Consider the following 18,466-nt stretch of genomic DNA (forward strand, 5'->3'; position numbering starts at 1 on the left):
GCAGATGTGAAGTGGGAATTTCAGTCCTCATGTTGTGCCTCTGAAATCTTAGTGAGGTTGAGCCCTGCCCAGGTCCTCAGAACTGTCTGTGCTGCTTCAGTGCAGCTTAGACAACCACACAGGAACCAACATACTAATAACACTTTCTCTTATAGTACAAATATGAGGTCTCTGCAGAGGCCTTCCAGTGCCTGAAGGGGCTCCAGGAAAGCTGGGGAGGGATGGGAGCAGGGGGAAGGGTTTCCAGCTGGAAGAGGGGAGCTGGAGCTGAGATGTGAGGGAGAAATTCTGGGCTGTGAGGGTGGGGAGAGCCTGGCCCAGGTTGCCCAGGGAAGCTGTGGCTGCCCCATCCCTGACAGTGTTGAAGGGCAGGTTGGATGGGGCTTGGAGCAGCCTGGCATGGTGGGAAGTGTCCCTGGGCATGGCAGGGGTGGGACTGGGTGGGCTTTGAGGTCCCTCCAATCCAAATCATTCTACATTTTCAATGCTGATTAGGAAGAACCAGTGTAAAGGGACTGGCAGCCTCTGGACAATGTGCACTGCTTCAGTTGCCCTTCTGGAGGGTTTGGTTCAGATCTTGGTTCAGTTTTTGAGCCAGCGCAGACTTGGTGGATCTCTCCTTCTCTCAGTTTTGTTGCATGCAGATCAGTTTGCAGGACAGACCTTTGCTGTAATTGTAATGGAAAATGCATTTAAAAAAATTAGTGATTTGTACAAATTGAAGATTGTTCTACTGAATAAGGAGTAGGCTGGGACTATAAAAAAGAAATTATGAAGTCATGGAATGGTTTGGGTTGGAGGGACCATAAAGCTCATCCAGTCCCACCCCCTGCATGGGCAGGGACACCTCCCAGCATTCCAGGCTGCTCCAAGCCCCATCCAACCTGCCCTTCAGCACTGCCAGGGATGGGGCAGCCACAGCTTCCCTGGGTAACCTGGGCCAGGGTCTCAAATTAGGTTCTTAGTTTTTCTCTAGATCACTTGTGTGATCTTAAACATCTTTAATCAGCACATTAAATCCTTACCTGCAATTGCCAGAATTAAGCACTTGGTGACTTGAAAAGGTTGACAGCCCTGGCACTGACAGGAACCTGAAGCCTGTGGAGCTCAGCTGAAGGTCCCTGGCTCCAAGAATGAAGACCTTCATAATGTCATTGTTCTTAACTGGTGCTTCTCTCCAGTGGGTCACTTTCATACCTGTCAGAAGAGGGATTTTCAGGCTGATTGTCCATAACCAGTGAGACAAACAGCTTCCTGTAGACTGGGGAGTGCCACTGGAGGGTCAGTCTTCTGTCGTCTCTGGGATCCCCTTGGAGTATTTTTGGGAAGGCCAAAGAGTCTGAAGCCTGAGAGGAATTCCAGCCCCTGGTTGTGTGTCCCCAGGCTCTGGCTGGACAGCCGTGTTCGAGCCCGTCAGCTCCAAGCCCCCCACGCCCTGCGTTGCCATGGATGTTGGCTCCAGTGTCTGGGATTCAGCAGCCCCGGAGAACCCCACGCCGGAGGAGAAAGGATGGGCCAAGTTTACAGACTTCCAGCCTTTCTGTTGGTAAGGGAGGCACAGGATCTTTGCTGCTTTATGTTTGAATGAAAGAGCGTTTGAAGCACGGTTTGCTGGAGGCCGTCGGCTCAGTCTGTTCTGCCTTTCCCTCCTGCCCCTTTTATGTTTTAATGCTGAGTGTCCTGGATCCAGGGTTCATCCTTCCCTTTGCCTCCCAGTGCCCCTGACTGGTGTTAACATTCATGTCTGTGGCACAGGAATAGTTCATGTGTCCTCACGGCTGCTACACGGAGTAAAAAATGAGTAAATTCATAAGGTTTTTAGAATCATAGAATCATCCTGGTTGGAAGGGGCCTTGAAGATCATCAAGTCCAACCATAACATAAATCCCCCTTCCATAACCTGACTTACCTGTTCAGTGCTTAAATCATGTCCCTAAGCACTATCTCTATGTTTCTTTTAAACACTTCCAGGGATGGTGACTCCACCACCTCCCTGGGCAGCCTGTTCCACTGTCCAGCCACTCTTAGAAGTTACAATATGCCCAGAAAAAGTACTGCCCAGTCATTTCTTCAGCTGGGGGCAATCAGAAGCACCGCCAGGGTGTCTGTACTTCATTCTCAAGGCCTTTTCCCCCTCTACTTCAGCTCAGAATCAGGCCCACGGTGCAGTTCTCCTGCTGACACAGAAAGCAACGTCTCAGACGGGAACTCGAAGCAGAGTCAAGACAAGAACTGTAAGTGAAAATGTTACAAGACAAACCAGACCTGTTATTTAAGCTTTGTGAGCTTCTGCACAGCCTACCAAGTCTTCTAGAGAGAAACTTCCTCCTGGTGCCATCTGCCTTATCTTGCTTTGTGGACAGTGATCAGTCTATTAAAATAGTAACTCCAAAATCCTGAATGTTTGTTGGGATAACATTATTCAGCAAGAAAAGGATGAAATTCAAGTTAGTAGGAGCTGATGTCCCAGAGACAATTCATTTAGAAGCTGTTCAAAAGTCCTATTTTAACCGTATGCTTGGTTGCAAAGTCACTTGCCAAAAATTCAAAGGCTGGGGTAGGTTAGACTGGTGGTGGTTGTGCCCAGCCAGTTGGTTGCCCTTGGTGTGATCTTGTCCCCTCCCCCTTTCTGTGCAGCAAAGTGGAACTGGTTTAATTACACCCTGACATTTCTCTGAGCTGGGTCAGTCAGCAGGGACCCTGGGGCCTCTCTGAGTCCTTGCCATTCAGAGCTACCACTCTTCAACAAGTGAAGAAAGAGTCTCCTCTGCTGTTTGCATTGAACACAGACACGGGGGGGCAGGTGGAGAACATTGATTTGTGGGGCTGGGTTTTCTTTTCCTGGCTTGCAGAAGGAATACCACGTGTTGTGGGATCTGCACAGAAACCATCTCACTGTCTGTGATAGTGGTGAACACTCGGTTTTACACCCCCCTGCTTGCTCAGGGTCCTGCTTGGGGAGTCGTTCCCGTGGTTGAGTTAATTTTGCCCCGTGGGTGATTTCCTTTCCCCAGTCAGTGCTGCCTCCCCCTGCGTTTGGAACGTCTGTGTCACCAGGAAAGCGCCGCTGGTGGCCTCGGACAGCAGCTCCTCCGGGGGCTCCGACAGCGAGGAGGAGGAGGAGAAGGCTGACACTGTCACAGAAACCATCAGCACAGGCTCTGGGCAGGAGACCATCAAGCTGACCATGGACGCCAAGAACGAGAAGGCTGTTTTCACCAGGTGAGGAGGGATCTCCCTGGGCTGGGTCCCTGCTCTGCCCTGAGCTTCTGTGTCGCTGGGGGTTAATGTTCCCTTTGGAACCTTGTAGTTCCCGAGTGTCCTGTGTGAGGGTGTCTCACAGCTTTCTTGTCACAGGGCTCTTGTTTGAAGAGAACATTTATAGCAAGTTTATTGAAAGAGTTGTTTGTGGCTCATTTTAGCCCTGTCACAGAAGCATCACCCGTCTGTCTGCAGAGAGATCTGGGCCTGGGCTTGTGGCTGCCATGTCAGGTCAGATCATACAGAATCACAGGCAGGTTTGTGTGGGAAGAGATCTTAAAAAGTCCAGCCCATCCCACCCCCCACCATGGGCAGGGACACCTCCCACCATTCCAGGCTGCTCCACGCCCCATCCAACCTGCCCTTCAACACTGCCAGGGATGGGGCAGCCACAGCTTCCCTGGGCAACCTGGGCCAGGCTCTCCCCACCCTCACAGCCCAGAATTTCTCCCCAATATCGAATCTGAATCTCCCCTCTCCCAGTTTGAAGCTACCCCCCCTGGTCCCATCCCTCCCTGCCCTTACTAAAAGCCAAGAGCAGGTGAGTGGAGAGAGGCCTCACGTGAGGGTGGGACAAGGTCTGACATGGGCTCAGCCTCTGGTCTTGCAGGGGGAAGATGGAAAGCATTCAAGCTATTCTTTTCCCCTCAGTGTCAAAGTAGTGCGTTCCAGACAAGGCTAAAAAAAAGGCCAAATGCCAGGAAAAGCTGTGGCAGATCCTGAGATGTATTAGCTTTTGGGCAGTGGTTTGGTTGGAATGGCATGTGCTGGAGCCTGCTCCCATTATTGGAGAGGGGAAGGTGCTTTTCACAACAGCACCTGGTTCACTTTGGTGCATCCAGAAATATTACCCACTTTTAAGATATTTGGGTTTTTTCCTCATATTCCTTACAAGTATGTAGGGTGTAATTAAACTAGTTGGAGTCCCTCTTTTTTAGGCATCTGGCTCAGGAACAGGTATTTATTTACCTGTGATAAGGTTGTTCTGTGACTCTTGGCTAGCAGTGTGAGCTGCTGGGCAGGTGTGTGCACTCCAGCAACTAGTTACCAGGAGTTAAAAAGCAGTAGTTTAGGCAACAAGTAGGATTACAGAGCTAGGTACAGTGATGGGGGCAGTTAACCTGAGGTACATTTAGTTGAGCAGCTTGGAATTGGGTTTTTAGTAACAAGACTGGGTTTTATTTTTTGATGTCCACCTCATGTGGCCTTCACTCTTGATAGCTGAGGTGCCTGAGGTGCCCCTGCCTGCAGTGCAGCTCTGAGGGGCTCTTGTGACAAATGGAGTTGATTGGTGAGCACAGAGGTGGCCTGGCCAAGTGGCCTGGCTCCACCAAGAGTGAAAGGATGGACAATTATACCACCTGCTGTGCTGGAAGCAGCATCTCCTTTTCCAGCCTTCATTGCACTTGGGTTGCATCTCATTAAATCCTTGGCATGTGGAGCTAAAACAAACTCTGCTCCAGATGTTTCTCCTCTCTGAACACATGGTGTCTGTGAGTGGAGCTGTTCCAGGTGTAGCTCTGCCTTGATTCACAGTAGCAATGTCACCCTTAGCTGCCATGTTCTTATGTCTTCATTTCAGAGCAGGTGGGGAATTTATTGGGTTTTTTCTCATTTGGCTGGTTGGATGTTGTGGGCTGTGCTTCTGTGTCAGGCAGTGTCATTTTGAACGTGTTTTTCTCTCTGAATCAGTGCATGTATCTTGAGCACTTGCAGTGAGGATGAGGCTCCCAGAAGCTGCTCAGTTTTGCATGACTGCAGCTCCACAGAACTAATTCCACTTTGGCAGAGAAAGTAAACACTTGAGTCACCACAGTCTGTGTCTGAGAGGTGTCTGTAGCTTTCCACAGCTAGAACTGTAGCCAAAAATCAAAACAGAGGCTGTGAGAAGACAGAAACCTGTTGCATAGGAGGCATTTCTGCTGCTCCAGGTCTGTATGAATTCCCATAATGACCAGTGACCATAATGGAAACCTGCAGCTATCCTGGTGTTTTCTCTTCCCAGCCAACCTGTCTCTGTTAAACAGCCAGTAGTGAACATAACAATTTCTTACCATGTTCCTTAATGATTTCAAGGAAATGAACTATACTAAAAGCTTAAGAACTTTTCAGATGGAATCAGTGGTTCTTGGTGACTTTCTACAAGCACTTGCCAGAAGTCCTAAACTGTCACCAAACCACATTCCTAGTTTTGTAGAAAATAGTTTTCTTTTTCTACACTAATACCTTTTGACTCCAGGAATACAGATAAACAGCAGTCTCTAGTGGAGAGCTTGAATACTCCTTGGAGCTGTGCAAGGACTAGATGCTTCAATCACTGGGGTCATGAAAGCTCCAGATGTTGCAGTAGCTGCCTCTGACATCCTCCGTGATCATCACCTGAACTGCTGGTGCTTCTCTGCCTGCCCCAAAATTTAAACTCTGCCAAGTTAGTGGTCTGTCCTGCCATGGCTCAGCACAATGTCCCTCGTGGCAGTTCTGCTGCAGGTGGCCACTGTTCTTAGCAGTAGTTCAGACATCATACACAAGGAAGGTGCTTCAGATTTAAGTAGCTACCTCCCTTTCTTGTATCTAATTCTGTATCAGATTTCCTTGTGAAAAGCTGAGAGGTTTTGCAGCACTTCCCTGGCTGAAGAGCTTCCAGTGTTGCCACATCTTGCTTTTTGGTAACTTGAGAATGTGTCTGTTAGCCTTGAGAATTATGCTTTTTACAATGTGTCAAATATTCTGCTTTTTTTTTGTATATTGATCTGAATTTTATGTGGGAAATGCCATGTTCAGTGATTGTGCTCTTTGAAAACAGCTTTTCAAATGCTCCTGCAGGTTCTGCTGGCAGGAGCAGGCTTGAGGATACAGTTGCAAAGTTAACTCTGGTGTCTGTTTTTTCAGCAATCTTTACTGTTTTCTTTTTCTTCCTGTCTTTTTTTTGCTTCCTTCCCATCCCTGCCTCTCTTGCTGCCCTTCTCTCTTGCTGTGGGTATTGCTCAGAGTATTTAGACCTGCAGTCAGAGGGTATGTATGACCGTCACCTTCTCAGGGCTCCAAACATCCACCTGACGAGTAGTTTCTCCCATTAGTTCCTTCATACTGAGCTGGGAAAAAAAAATAAAATAAAAAAGAGCTGTTGGGCTGGGGAAGCTCATCTCTTCACAGTCAGTTACAACAGGTCCTAGAAATTGTATCTCCCAAAGCTGGTTGTTGAGGTTGTGTCCAGTCCTGCTCACAGTCAATGCTCCAAACCACCAGAAAACAAACATGGGGGCTCAGCAGTTTCATGCATTGTGTCCTTGAGCTTCTGCCATTCCACCTGTTCATCAGCTCTTTCTGCAAAGAGGATTTTTTTAAGATTATTTTATTACTGTTTTAAAAGGGAAGTTCATCCTGTGGCCAGGATGGCAACAGGAGGGCCTCTCTGCCTGCACTTCCCACGCAGCCGCTCCTGGGGTTGCTGCCCGTGTTGGGTGGGTGGTGCTCAAGTCTCCTGGGACTTTCTTACAACAGCACTAACAAATGTTTGACTGGGATCCTGTAATACATAGAGTAATGGTTGGTGTGTTTTCCAGATGCTTTTTATTTTTTTTTAACAAAACAGTTGTTTCTTCCTCCCAGAGTTTGCTCTGGTTTACACCCCGGGGTTTGACGCATCGTTTTCCAGAGCTGATCCATGTCAATGCCTTTCCCAGGCATGTGCAGGCTGGCAAGGCTTTGCTGTAATTTCTGGGTGAAATCAGAGGCAAAAAGAGAAATTCCCTGTGATAAGCATGTCTCATAACTGTTTCGTTTGAAGAGGACTATGTGAAGCTTTCAGATCTAGAAAGGACAGTGAAGAGAGAATGACCCCTCCGAGCAGGAGGTCCAGGAAACGCAGCCCAGCACATGCCTGCACTCCCCAGAGACTGAAGGCTTTCAGAATTATAGGCTGGGTGGTATTTTAAAACAGTTTTAATTACAACTTGCCTTTATTTGCCTTACTATTTAATAATGAACTATGCCATTTTAACAAGCTTTTGAAAGTTCTCTGCCTGTGTCCTCAGCAGGTGGGTCGGTGCTGCTCTCAGCGCGCAGGCCGTGCCAGCAGGCTGTGGGTCTGGCCCCAGAAATGTAGTAAGATTCCAGCTGTTAAGGAGTGATTGGAGAGATGAAGTTCATGCCGGTTTTAGACTGGTTGGGCCTTCTAGAAGCTGTTCAGGGCCAGTGCAAAGTGTGGAGGGCTGGGACATTTCTGCGGGGCTTTGCTGAAGTTGTAGAAGCCAGCGAGGGGCGAAAAGGGCTGTGCAGTGGTGTTGGCCCAGGCAGCTCCACACGCCTCCTGGGCAGCAGGATGGACAGTCCTGAGACTTGGATCCCATGGGAAGGCAGAATAGTGGATGCAAAAAGCATAGGCAGCGTGAGCAGCACTTGGGTGGGAGGTGACTCTCATTGCTCTGTCTCTGTGCTTTCTTTTTAACACTGTGATACCAGCCCGAGCCTTTGCATTTCTTCTCCATGACTTCCAAAATCTGTCTGAAGGATCTGGCTGCTGAGTTGGTCTAATAAGGCTTCTGAGCAGCTCCTTAAAATATGAGCTGCACTTAAAAAAAAAACAAACTGGTTAAAATATTCCAGCTTTTGCTGTGTGTGGTTCTGCTGGGCTTGGGGTGTTGGTAACTTTGAGTTTCTCTTTCGGTTTATTAAGTTTACCTGAAATGCTTTTTTCCCCTTTAATCTTTATTTTTTTTCTTGAAGTGGTTGAACACATTTACTGTCCCATTGCCCCCAGTGCTTCCTCACCCAGCTGGCAGGGATAAGCAGCAGAAAAAGGAAGTTTAGAGGAGGGGCTGGAGTCCATCTGAGCTCCTCTGGCTTTGGTCCCAGCTCTCACTCAGTGCCTCCCTCAGCTTTGCAGGCAGACACTGCAGGTGCTGCAGCTCTTCCCTTACAGCTGAGCTGAAGGTGAGACAAAGAGCAGCTTGTGCATTTTGCAGAGATGTCATTGAATCACAGAATGTTTTTTGGTTGGAAAGAACCTTTAAGATCACCCAGTCCAACCGTTCCCCCAGCCCTGCCAAGGTCACCACTGCCCCATGTCCCTCAGCACCATCTCCAGGGCTTGGAAACCCCTCCAGGGATGGGGACTCCCCCCTGCCCTGGGCAGCCTGGGCCAGGCCCTGACAACCCTTGCCAGGAAGGAATTGTTCCCCAGATCCAACCTCAGCCTCCCCTGGCACAACTTGAGGCCGTTCCCTCTGGTCCTGTCGCTTGTTCCTGGGGAGCAGAGCCCGACCCCCCTGGCTCCAACCTCCTCTCAGGCAGCTGCAGAGCCAGCAGGTCTCCCCTCAGCCTCCTTTGCTGCAGGCTCAACACCCCCAGCTCCCTCAGCTGCTCCTCACAAGTTCTCCAGCCCCTTCTCCTTCAGCTCCAGCCCCTTCCCCAGCTCCGTGGCCCTTCCCTGGACATGCTCCAGCCCCTCCATGTCCTTCTTGTCCTGAGGGGCCCAGACCTGAACACAGTTCTGCCATTTTCACATAACAGTTGCTGTAAAACCACTGTAAAAGTCTCTTGTTTCTGGCCACACACAGTCTGGGGTCAAGGCACTCAATGTTCACTCTAACCACCCTGACAACCCTAAATTGCTGAAGCATCTCAGGGGCAGCAGCTGGCAGCAGTTCCCCCTGTGGCTCTGGGCACAGACCAGGGGGTCTGTGGGGTGTGGGGGCTCCCAGGGTCCAGCCAGGTGTGGGGCCAGGGAAGCCTTTGGCCATCTCTGAGCAAGGGGTTTGGTTGCAGCGTCCACTTAAATGCAGCAGAGACAAGAATCCTCCAGTTTCCCGGGCTGAGTGGAGCGACGTTGTCACTGTGGATGTTTTGAGCTCTCCCATTTTGGGACATGTTTTCCGTTCCTGTGCCTGCTTGTCCTGCATGATGTTGGGCTTTGCCCTCACACATGGCCAGCATGGAGATGGGCATGAGGAGCCTTTGTCCTGCTTGTGCCTGGTTTGGCTGCCAGCTCTGCACGGAGCTGCTGGAATGCTTGGAGCAGATGCCTGGGGGGAAGGGGTGTGCTGTGGGAAAGGGGGCATGGAGCATGGCTGCTGCAACCTGTGGGACTTGGCTGCATGTCACTGTGTGTTTATTCAGAAAGAAAAAATAATAGTGGCTAATTCGAGGCCCCATTTCACTGGAGCACTTTTCCAATCAGAGATGAACACTTGGTGCAGTAATTGGCGTGGATGGGACCTTCTACCACAGCATGAACGTTGGCCTCGTTAGTGGCAGATTGCATGTCGGTTTGGAAGCCAGACCTCCCGTCTGGTGTGACTTTGTCTAATTAACAGCCAACCACTAATTTCCAAGTGCTCCAGGAAGAAGGAGCGTGGCATGGCTGCCTGAGCAGCTCTTGCTTTGTCTCTTGGTTGGCTGGTGCCTGGTTTTTAAGGACTGGCTTGTGGGCTCAGCATGAGACTTGTGGTTGGGTTCTGCTCTTTATACAGCTCTTGCTTCTCTCTTTATACTACCACTGATTTTCCTAGTGTGTCCTCACCATGTTTTGTTGTCTGTGATACTAAGTGTTTACCAAAAGAGACTAGAGGATATGTAAAGTGTATCCCAGGAGCCACAGTAGTGAGCTTTGGAGGTGGGTAGAACCTCTCCAAGGCTGTTTCCTTCCGTGTCAAATCCTTCTTTCCTGATATATCTAAAGATCTGCCATCATTTGGTTCTGCAGCCTGAATTTTTAATGGATTCTTGGTAGGTCAATATTGCACTTGGCATCAGGAGGAGCTGTACTAGGTGCTGTAGCACATGCATTTCCATCTGATCCTACAGTTCCAGGTCACTTGGGCACATTTGAGCCACCAACAAAGCTTAATTTGTCTTGCTCAGTGCCAGAGGCTCTCGGTGAGCAGATCTGTGGCAAGAGAGGGGCATCAAGATGGGTGTGATGAACCTGGGCAAGAGAGGTGTTCAAAAACATTGCATTGCTGAAGTATTTTCTCCCTAAAGCTGATGGAAATCTAGAAGAAGAACTGAATTGTTAGCAAAATGTAAGCAGGCTCCTGAGGTTTTCATCTTTATAAACAGAACAGGAAATCCCTCTTTTCCCTGGGTACCAGTTTTGATGTAGAGGGGTTTTATGACAACTTTAGTCATTACAAAATGTGAACTTTGTTAAACCCTCTTTTTCTAAGAAGAAATTGCACTTCAGCAAAACTAATTATACTAATAGCTTGGGGAGGCTTGGGGTTTGCAGGATTTGGGCATTAGAGCAAACAAGAATGAACAGCCATTGTGTCCCAGCTGAGGTCTGGAACGAGGATGGAGGATATTTCTTTATATGACCCATAATAAAAGCTGAGAACTCTCTGGTACCTTTATGACAGGTTTTTTTCTAAGCAGTTGCTGAAGTTGAGCTCATGACCTGGCAGAGCTGCACGTTTCCAGCAGCCTGGGAAAACAAATCCCTGCTGGCTTCCCACAGAAGGTGGGACCTTCCTCAGAGCAGCTGGGAGACTTTTCTGGAGTCCCTTGTCTAAAGCAACCTGTGTCCATCTGGGAAGGGCATGGAAAGCCTTCTTGAAAGCAGATGCAGCTTTGACCAGAGGTGTTTCAGTAGCCTTCCTTGTCTAACCCACCTACACATCAGCTAACATAAAGTAACAGCTTGGGAAGAAGTAGGATTTTAAATAGTTCTTAGCTAAAAAATATTATTTATTATTTACTATTAGTTGTTGTTGTTGTTGTTAATAACAACAATAATAATGTAATTATGCAAAGTGGACTCCTGAGTGCTGGGCAGTTCAGATCAGTCAGAGGAGATGGGATTGTACCTGCCTTGAGAAGCTGCTGACTTAAAGGACAAACCCTAGGTGATAATTAAGATTTTAAATCCAACAGGAGGAGTAAAGGAGAATGACCTGTTTCCCTTTCACCACCTTTTTGGTCCCCTGGTGTGCTTGGAAGCAGGCTGAGAAACGTGTCCCTGAGGGTGTTCCTCAGCTTCCCACCCTCCAGTGACCATGGCCAGAATTCACCACGTTCCATTCTGAAGGTGGCTCCAGCAGGAGGGTTCCTGCTGGTGTCTGCAGTAGCACAGGGGTGTTTTCCCCTCCCTGAGATGCCCAGCTGGTTTGTTGCCTGTGCTCTCCTTGCTGGGCCCCAGGCAGTAACAGCCCCCTGCCACCACAAAGCTGCTTCTATCTCTAGACCCCAAGGGGATCTCAAAGTTCTCCTGTAGGAGCCTTGTTGCAGACAGAGAGGACTCTGTGACAAGTGACCTCCAGGGGAGTATTTACAAACTTGGTGGTTAAGCTGCAGCATTTGGCTGTGCTGTTGGACTCACTGAACATAAAGGAGAATTGTCCTGGCTCTCGTGTTGGGCAGCCCCGTGGGCATGGCTGTAGGTGGCATTCCCCAGTTGTTTGTGCTGGGTGCTTGTCCTTTGGGAAAGAAGCCACAGCTCTGGACAGACACTGGCTGCTGGAAAATTTGTACAAGTGGCTTGGAATGAGAGTTCAACAGTTCCCAGTTCCTCCTGGAGTGGGAGGCATCAGCTGTGTCTGCAGAGCCAGCGAAGCAGGGGCTGGGGAAGATCCAGATGTTGCTGGTAGCCTCTCTTGCTTAGGCTGCCTCTGCCAGCCTGGAGGGGGGACAGGTCTGTCCTTTGCAGGTGACATGTTCCCTGTCCCTGCCCTCAGCCTGGGGTGTCTGGAGCAGGTAACCAGGCTGCATGGTCCTGTGGAGGTGAGCACTGGATGGACAGCAGGGTTGTGCCAGCCTGGCACTGTGGGGATGCTCCTCCCTGCTAAAAAGAACCTGACCAGAGGAGCACTGACAAAATATTTACAGACACCAGAGGTTATTCTAGGCCAGAAATAGGTGGTGGTGTTAACTCTCCTGCCCAGGTCCTGGTGTTCTTTGTTCCACACAACCTCCTGGGGCTGGTTTACCCCATTAGTCTGGCCTGTCCGTGTCCTTCTGCAGAGGTTCTTGTGGCCAGAGTTGCTTTTCCAGGAGCCTGTTGAAGAGAGAGACATTTCCATGCATGGGCAGCAACCTTATCTAACATCAGGATGCTTGTGTCATGGAAACTGTAGTGATTGAATAGAAGAAATTTCTCTAAGCAATTGAAGTCCCATGAGCTCCAGTTTCTTGTGTGGGAAGTCATTTTCTAATGACATTTCTGGCAGCTCAGTTGAATTCTCTGCTGTCTCATCTGTTCCCTGCAGTTTCTCCAAAGTATATTTTTATACTTGTGGTATTTCTTTTGAAGAGCACATGGGCCCTTTAGGAAGATAAATGTTTTGATCTCATTATTCCTCATTTTTTAATCTCTTTTTTTTTTTTTCAAGAGCACAAGTAGCTACAGAAATAGCACCTTCGTCTCAGAATCTGCCACATGTCTTAATTACCAGACAGTGATTCTGTTCTGCATATAATCTGCATACATAGGCAGCTGCTGCCAGGGTGCCAGCTCAGTCATCTGCTGAGCTTTCCTTCCAGTTTGGTTGGCTTGCTGTCTGAAAGGAGGAGGAATCAGGCTGGGTTGCACTGTGAGGAAGGTCATTCACAAACAAGCTCGTCCTCTGCCTTAGAAGGCAAAAAAATAAAGGTGTTCAGAGAAATCACCTCCCCAGTTAGAAATGTGGGGCCTCCTACCTGTGGTGGTTGGTCCTGGCTGGAGGCTGGTGCCCACCAGAGCTGCTCCATCACCCTCCATCCTCAGCTGGACAGGGGAGAGAAAACAGATGGAAGGCTGGTGGGTGGAGGTGAGGACAGGGAGATCCCTCAGCAGGTGCAGTCATGGGCAAAGCAGACGTGACTTGGGGAAATCAGCTCAATTTATTGCCAGTCAAATCAGAGTAGGGTAATGGGAAATAAAACTAAATCTTAAACCCCTTCCCCCACCCCCCTCTTCTTCCAGAGCTCAACTTCACTCCTGATTCCTCCACCTCCTCCCCAGCAGTGCAGGGACAGGGAATGAGGTTTGGGGTCAGTTCATCACACCTTGTGCCTGCTGCTCCTTCCTCCTCAGGGGGAGGACTTCACACCCTTCCCTGCTCCACTTGGGGTCCCTCCCACAGGAGACAGGTCCTCCCTGAACTTCCCAACCTGAGTCCTTCCCATGTGCTGCAGTTCTTCCCAAACTGCTCCAGTGTGAGGTCCTCTCTACATGGCCACAGGTGCTGCCAGGAGCCTGCTCCAGCACAGGTTCCCATGGGGTCACAGTCTCCTTCAGGCATCCGCCTGCTCTGGCATGGGATCCTCCATGGGCTGTGAGTAGATACCTGCTCCACCATGGACCTCCATGGGCAGTAAGGACAGAGCCTGCTTCACCATGGTCTTCACCCCAGGCTGCAAAGGAATTTCTGTTGGATCCTGGAGCATCTCCTTCCCTTCCTTTTTTCTGATAAACAAAGGCAGTTTATTAAAGCGAAAGCAAAGACCATGTGCAGAAGCAAATCCCAGAATCATTTAGGTTGGAAAAGACCTTTAAGATCATCAAGTCCAACCAGCAAAGGCAAAGAAAAGATTTCTTACCTCCCACCAGCAGGTGATGTCCAGCCTGGACATCATAGGCATGAACACCTGCACCTCCTTTCTCTTTGCTTTTATTGCTGAGCAGTCATCATGGTGTGGAAGGACCCTTGGGTCAGCAGTCCTGGCTGTGTCCCCTCCCAAGGTCTCACCCACCCCCAGCCTCCTGGCCAGGAGAGATGTTGGAGAGCCAGCCCTGAGGCCCTGGACACTGCTCAGCCGTGGCCAAGGGCTCCATGTCTTGGGGTGTTCCCAACACCCCTCCAGCTGCCAACACACAAAAGCAGCAGAATTGAAGGTTTTATGCTGGTGGGTTTTTTACCTTCTCTGAGCTTGGAGCTTCTGTTGGATTGCAGGGAGATGTCCCTGGAAGGCTTGGTTGGACTTAATGATCTCAAAAGTCTTTTCCAACCAAAACAATTCTGTTTGTTACTGAAAGCAAGTTAATGTAACTGTGTCTGGCTTCTGAAGATACCACTCATGAGCATCCAGTCGACCTTTTTCCTTCTTCAGAGTTTTAGGTTCTGTACTTAGGTGGTTTCTAGGTGCACAGAGGTGCCCTGGGGAGGAAGCAGTAGAGTGGAGCAGTGTAGGTGCCGTTCTTGGATCAGAGACACTGAGCCAGAAGTGGCAGTTTGAGGAGCAGTGGGCTTGGGATCTACTTGGCTGTGCTGGGTAACAGAGGGTGAGTCCAGGAGAGGTGAACCCATCTGGGCTGTCCATGGAAGGCTGGACTAGAAGATCTTCTGAGGTCCCCTCCAGCACAGGCTTTTCTGTGGTGTTGTGTGCTGAGGGTCTCCAGGTACCCCCAGGGATTCTGGTTTATTGGTCCTGGTGATAACCTCGACCTTCTGGACCCTCTAAACCTGCAAAGTCTTGGCCAAGTGTACTTCACGTTTGCATCTTGCTGCTCTTTGGTGTCTGCTCATCCACAGGACAGTGACCAGCGGAGGTGGCTGCAGAGGGAGGAGAACTGCCTGGTGTGGGGGTGGTGAAGATGCATGGGCAGCTCTTCCGCTGGGTTTGGCTGCAGGGCATGGAAGTGCCTTCCTCCAGGAGTCATCTGTGCCTCTTTGGTGTCTTGTTCCTTTTTAGGAAACAACCCCTTGATGCACACACTGCCTTTTCATTCCAGTTTCTTTCCAGTTCACGTTTCTTCATGGGATTTTCGTGGCCTGTCCTAGGAGAGGAGGAGTTGTTTTTTTTTTAACTCCATTGGAATTCAAGCCCCCTTGATTGACCCTTTAACATGAACTTGAACTCTCCCCACACAGTGATGCAGACTGCATGGTGATTGATAAGTTGGCCATCACTGACATGGGCACCACAAAAGCCTCCAAGCCCCTGAACAACGTGGCCCAGCACTCGGAGGAGCAGCAGAACCCCAGCACGGCCGTCACGGGCACGGCCACGAGGGACAGGTGAGCTGGGCAGAACCCTCCTTTGCCTGAGACTGGGAACTGGGTCTTCCCCTGAATCTGGTTATTCTACCATTAGTCCACGGTCAGAGTTACACCAGGAGTACTGGAGTGTCTCGGGGTGCATCACACTGCAGGTCCTGGGGGGCTGTTCCTGCCATGTAGTGCCCAGACCTGTCAGTTGCCAGAAATGCTGTTGCATCATCTGTTCATTAAATTGCTAAAGTAATAAGAGTAATAAAGAATACATAGAACTGTGGCCAGTTCTGGGATCTGAACAAAAGGACATGGAGCTGTTGGAGAGAGGCCAGAGGAGCCACGGAGATGATGGGAGGGCTGGAGCAGCTCTGCTCTGGAGACAGGCTGGGAGAGCTGGGGTGTTCAGCCTGGAGAAGAGAAGGCTCCAGGGAGACCTGAGAGCAGCTTCCAGTGCCTGAAGGGGCTCCAGGAAAGCTGGGGAGGGGCTTGGGACAAGGGCAGGGAGGGATGGGAGCAGGGGGAAGGGTTTCCAGCTGGCAGAGGGAGCTGGAGCTGAGATGTGAGGTGGAAATTCTGGGCTGTGAGGGTGGGGAGAGCCTGGCCCAGGTTGCCCAGGGAAGCTGTGGCTGCCCCATCCCTGGCAGTGTTGAAGGGCAGGTTGGATGGGGCTTGGAGCAGCCTGGAATGGTGGGAGGTGTCCCTGCCCATGCAGGGGGTTGGAACTGGGTGGGCTTTGAGGTCCCTTCCCACCCAAACCATTCCATTCCATGATTCACATCCTCATCCTGGGACAAGCTGTGGGGCCCAGCCAGCAGGTTTGTGGCAGGAGGTGCTGAGCCAAGTGTGGCTGCAGCCAAGACCCATGTGCAGTTCCCAGGCTGATGGTGGAGGGGGCCTGGGGGCAGGTTGGAGCCTTCTGGTGGCCTCAGGGCCCCAGTGGCCACCTTCCAAACTTCTGGTTCAAGTGAATTCCTGAATGCTGCTCAGTTGGTGGTCAAAGTTGACTTTTCCATTTCTGTCTTGATTTCCAAATGGAGTATTTGGGGATTTGCAGGAGGTTCTCACTGGGAAGCTGAGAGTGTTTTAGCAGGTAGAAGAAACAGAGGATGGGTCAGGTACTATTGATGAGGAGAGTTTCCAACCAAGATGGAAGTAAGACTTAGGAGTATGTTCCAGTAGTTGCAGAATCATGGAATTGTTTGGGCTGGAAGGGAACTGAGAGATTATTTAGTTCCAACCCCCCTGCATGGGCAGGGACACCTCCCACCATTCCAGGCTGCTCCAAGCCCCATCCAACCTGCCCTTCAATACCTCCAGGGATGGGGCAGCCACAGCTTCCCTGGGCAACCTGGGCCAGGGTCTCATAAGTGTCTCATGTGTCTCTAATGTTACTCTTTGGGTTTCTCCTTAGGAAAGAAGAAGTCTTGCCCTGTGCTGAAGCCACGTTAAACGGCCCTGCTTGATGCACCAGCTGCAGTGGGATGTGTGTGACCCAGGCCAGGCTGCTACCTGGTGATGCAATTTGTCAATTTCTTATTATTTTTTTTTTTAATTTTTTTTTTTTTTCATTTTAATTTTATTTTTTAATAAATGCTGCATTGATGAGAGAGCTGGCATCCAGGACCAGACACGCAGTTTCAACACCAACAATCTGTTCTGAAAGACACTTGCATTGTCTAAATGTAGCATTGCTCAGTTAGTCATCACAGGAATGGTGGGTTCTTCCCAACAAGCCTTCTGCCTCATTTGAGTTCCCTGTCCCCTTCCCTCTACTCCCTCGGTTTTGTTTTGTATTTGGGGTTCAGTCCTGTTTTTCTTAGTGTTCTTGCACACAGTATTTCAGCTTCTCTTCAGAAAGGTAGCAGGTCTAACGCTGGGACTTGGACAGTGCACAAGAGTCCCACAGTGTGTGACCAAAGTTCCCGATGGAGCTGCCCCGGGGCAGCGTTTGCACCGCTTTTGTAGAGCAATAAAAGCCTTATCAGAAACATTTCATAGGAGGAAAAGATGCAAACACTTTACATGGGATGGAGCAGGGAGGGATTTGATTCTACCTTTTTGTGGGGGGGAGGGAAGTCGTTGATGCTGCCCCAAGCCAGAGGCCAAGGAGCTGACTGGCTGCAGAGCTGAGCTGCCCTGAGGAGCGGGAGGTCCCTGCATGCCAGGGAACTGCCCAGTGCTCTCTCCTCTGGAGACGTGGCAGTTCCCTGCAGGAGTGTGGGGCAGTTGGCAACTGGTCTCTGCTGTCCGAGCCATCAAAACTCCCCTTCCCCCTGTCCTCCTCCCTGGAGTATGCAAAGAAGGCAGCCTGGTGGTTGCCAGCTGGGAGGAGAAGGAGCCAGGGAGCCAGTTCCCGGCGGGAGCGAGGGCAGGTGGGCACCAATGGCTCCTCAGGCCTTTGCTGGCTCCCTGGGGACTGAGGGGCTTCCCAGAGATCATGGAAATCCTTTTCTGTTTGTTTTGTTCTGTTTTTAAAGTTTTTAATGGATGCAGGAACAGCAACACTTTTGCACTTTGTACCTAGTGACAACACGGGAGAGTGACGTGGCCCTAGCACAGGAGTCCTGCTGTCACTGCCCAGGTGCTGGGACACGCTGGGGGGACACATCCTGCTGCCTGCATGAAAACAGCACAGAGACATGGACTCTGCCTCACGCTGCCTGGGGGCAAGAGCAGGTGAAGGTGTGTCCTTGGCTCTGGAGCACAGGCTCTCCTGCCCAGGCTGAAGGACCTTCTGTAGAGCCCATCCCTGAGGTCTTTGCCCCGCGGCCCCGGCACTGCGTGTGTCCCAGCCTGGAGCTGCACCCTCGGGGGTGGGTGCTGGGCCACCTGCAGAGGCTGGGGCTGGTAGTAGCAGGTGACCACCACCAGTGCTCCCCTGCTTCTTCTCTACTCCCATAGTCTAGATCCAGAGCTGGGGCTGCTGCTTTGTGTGTGAGCTGGGTGCCCAAGTCCACCTGCCCCGTGGTCAGTGCCGCTTCCTTCAGTAGCCTGAGACCTAAGCTGGAAATCGTTCCCTTGGGAGTAAAAGCAGGAAGCTTGACACCCGGGTAGCCAAACAGCTTCTCTGCAGATACATTCCCACTTGTGCATATCGAGGGACTTACCCTGTGAGTATGGCAAAGTACCTCACACACATCTGTTGCCCTGAGCTAAGGCCTCCCAGCCCCACTTGAGTCTTTCTTAAACCCCTCTGTCTTTACCTGTGACGTGTCTGTGGTGCACCTGGAACGTTCTGAACTGCATTGAGAGGTGGGGGGGGACCTGGGGAGGGGAGTGAGAGGAACAAAACATTT

The 18,466-nt window shown here is 50.4% G+C and overlaps 1 protein-coding gene across 3 annotated transcripts in view; it reads left to right on the forward strand.

Annotated features, from left to right (window-relative positions):
* PPP6R2 (protein phosphatase 6 regulatory subunit 2) overlaps window positions 1-17,163 on the forward strand; it is a 98,416-nt gene extending 81,253 nt beyond the window's left edge. For 2 of the 3 annotated variants that reach the window (XM_051612181.1, XM_051612189.1), the window contains exons 20-24: window positions 1,384-1,546; window positions 2,146-2,234; window positions 3,015-3,222; window positions 15,048-15,194; window positions 16,582-17,163. In XM_051612181.1, coding sequence (XP_051468141.1) covers window positions 1,384-1,546; window positions 2,146-2,234; window positions 3,015-3,222; window positions 15,048-15,194; window positions 16,582-16,633 — 659 coding nt within the window. In that variant the 3' untranslated portion in view covers window positions 16,634-17,163. Of the gene's footprint in view, window positions 1-1,383; window positions 1,547-2,145; window positions 2,235-3,014; window positions 3,223-6,249; window positions 6,365-15,047; window positions 15,195-16,581 lie in introns of those variants that run through there. The other variant, XM_051612198.1, reaches the window with a different exon arrangement.
* Window positions 17,164-18,466: the final 1,303 nt, after the last annotated feature.

This window comes from Apus apus, chromosome 1 (assembly GCF_020740795.1).
Source record: "Apus apus isolate bApuApu2 chromosome 1, bApuApu2.pri.cur, whole genome shotgun sequence".
In the NCBI taxonomy this organism is placed as follows: domain Eukaryota; kingdom Metazoa; phylum Chordata; class Aves; order Apodiformes; family Apodidae; genus Apus; species Apus apus.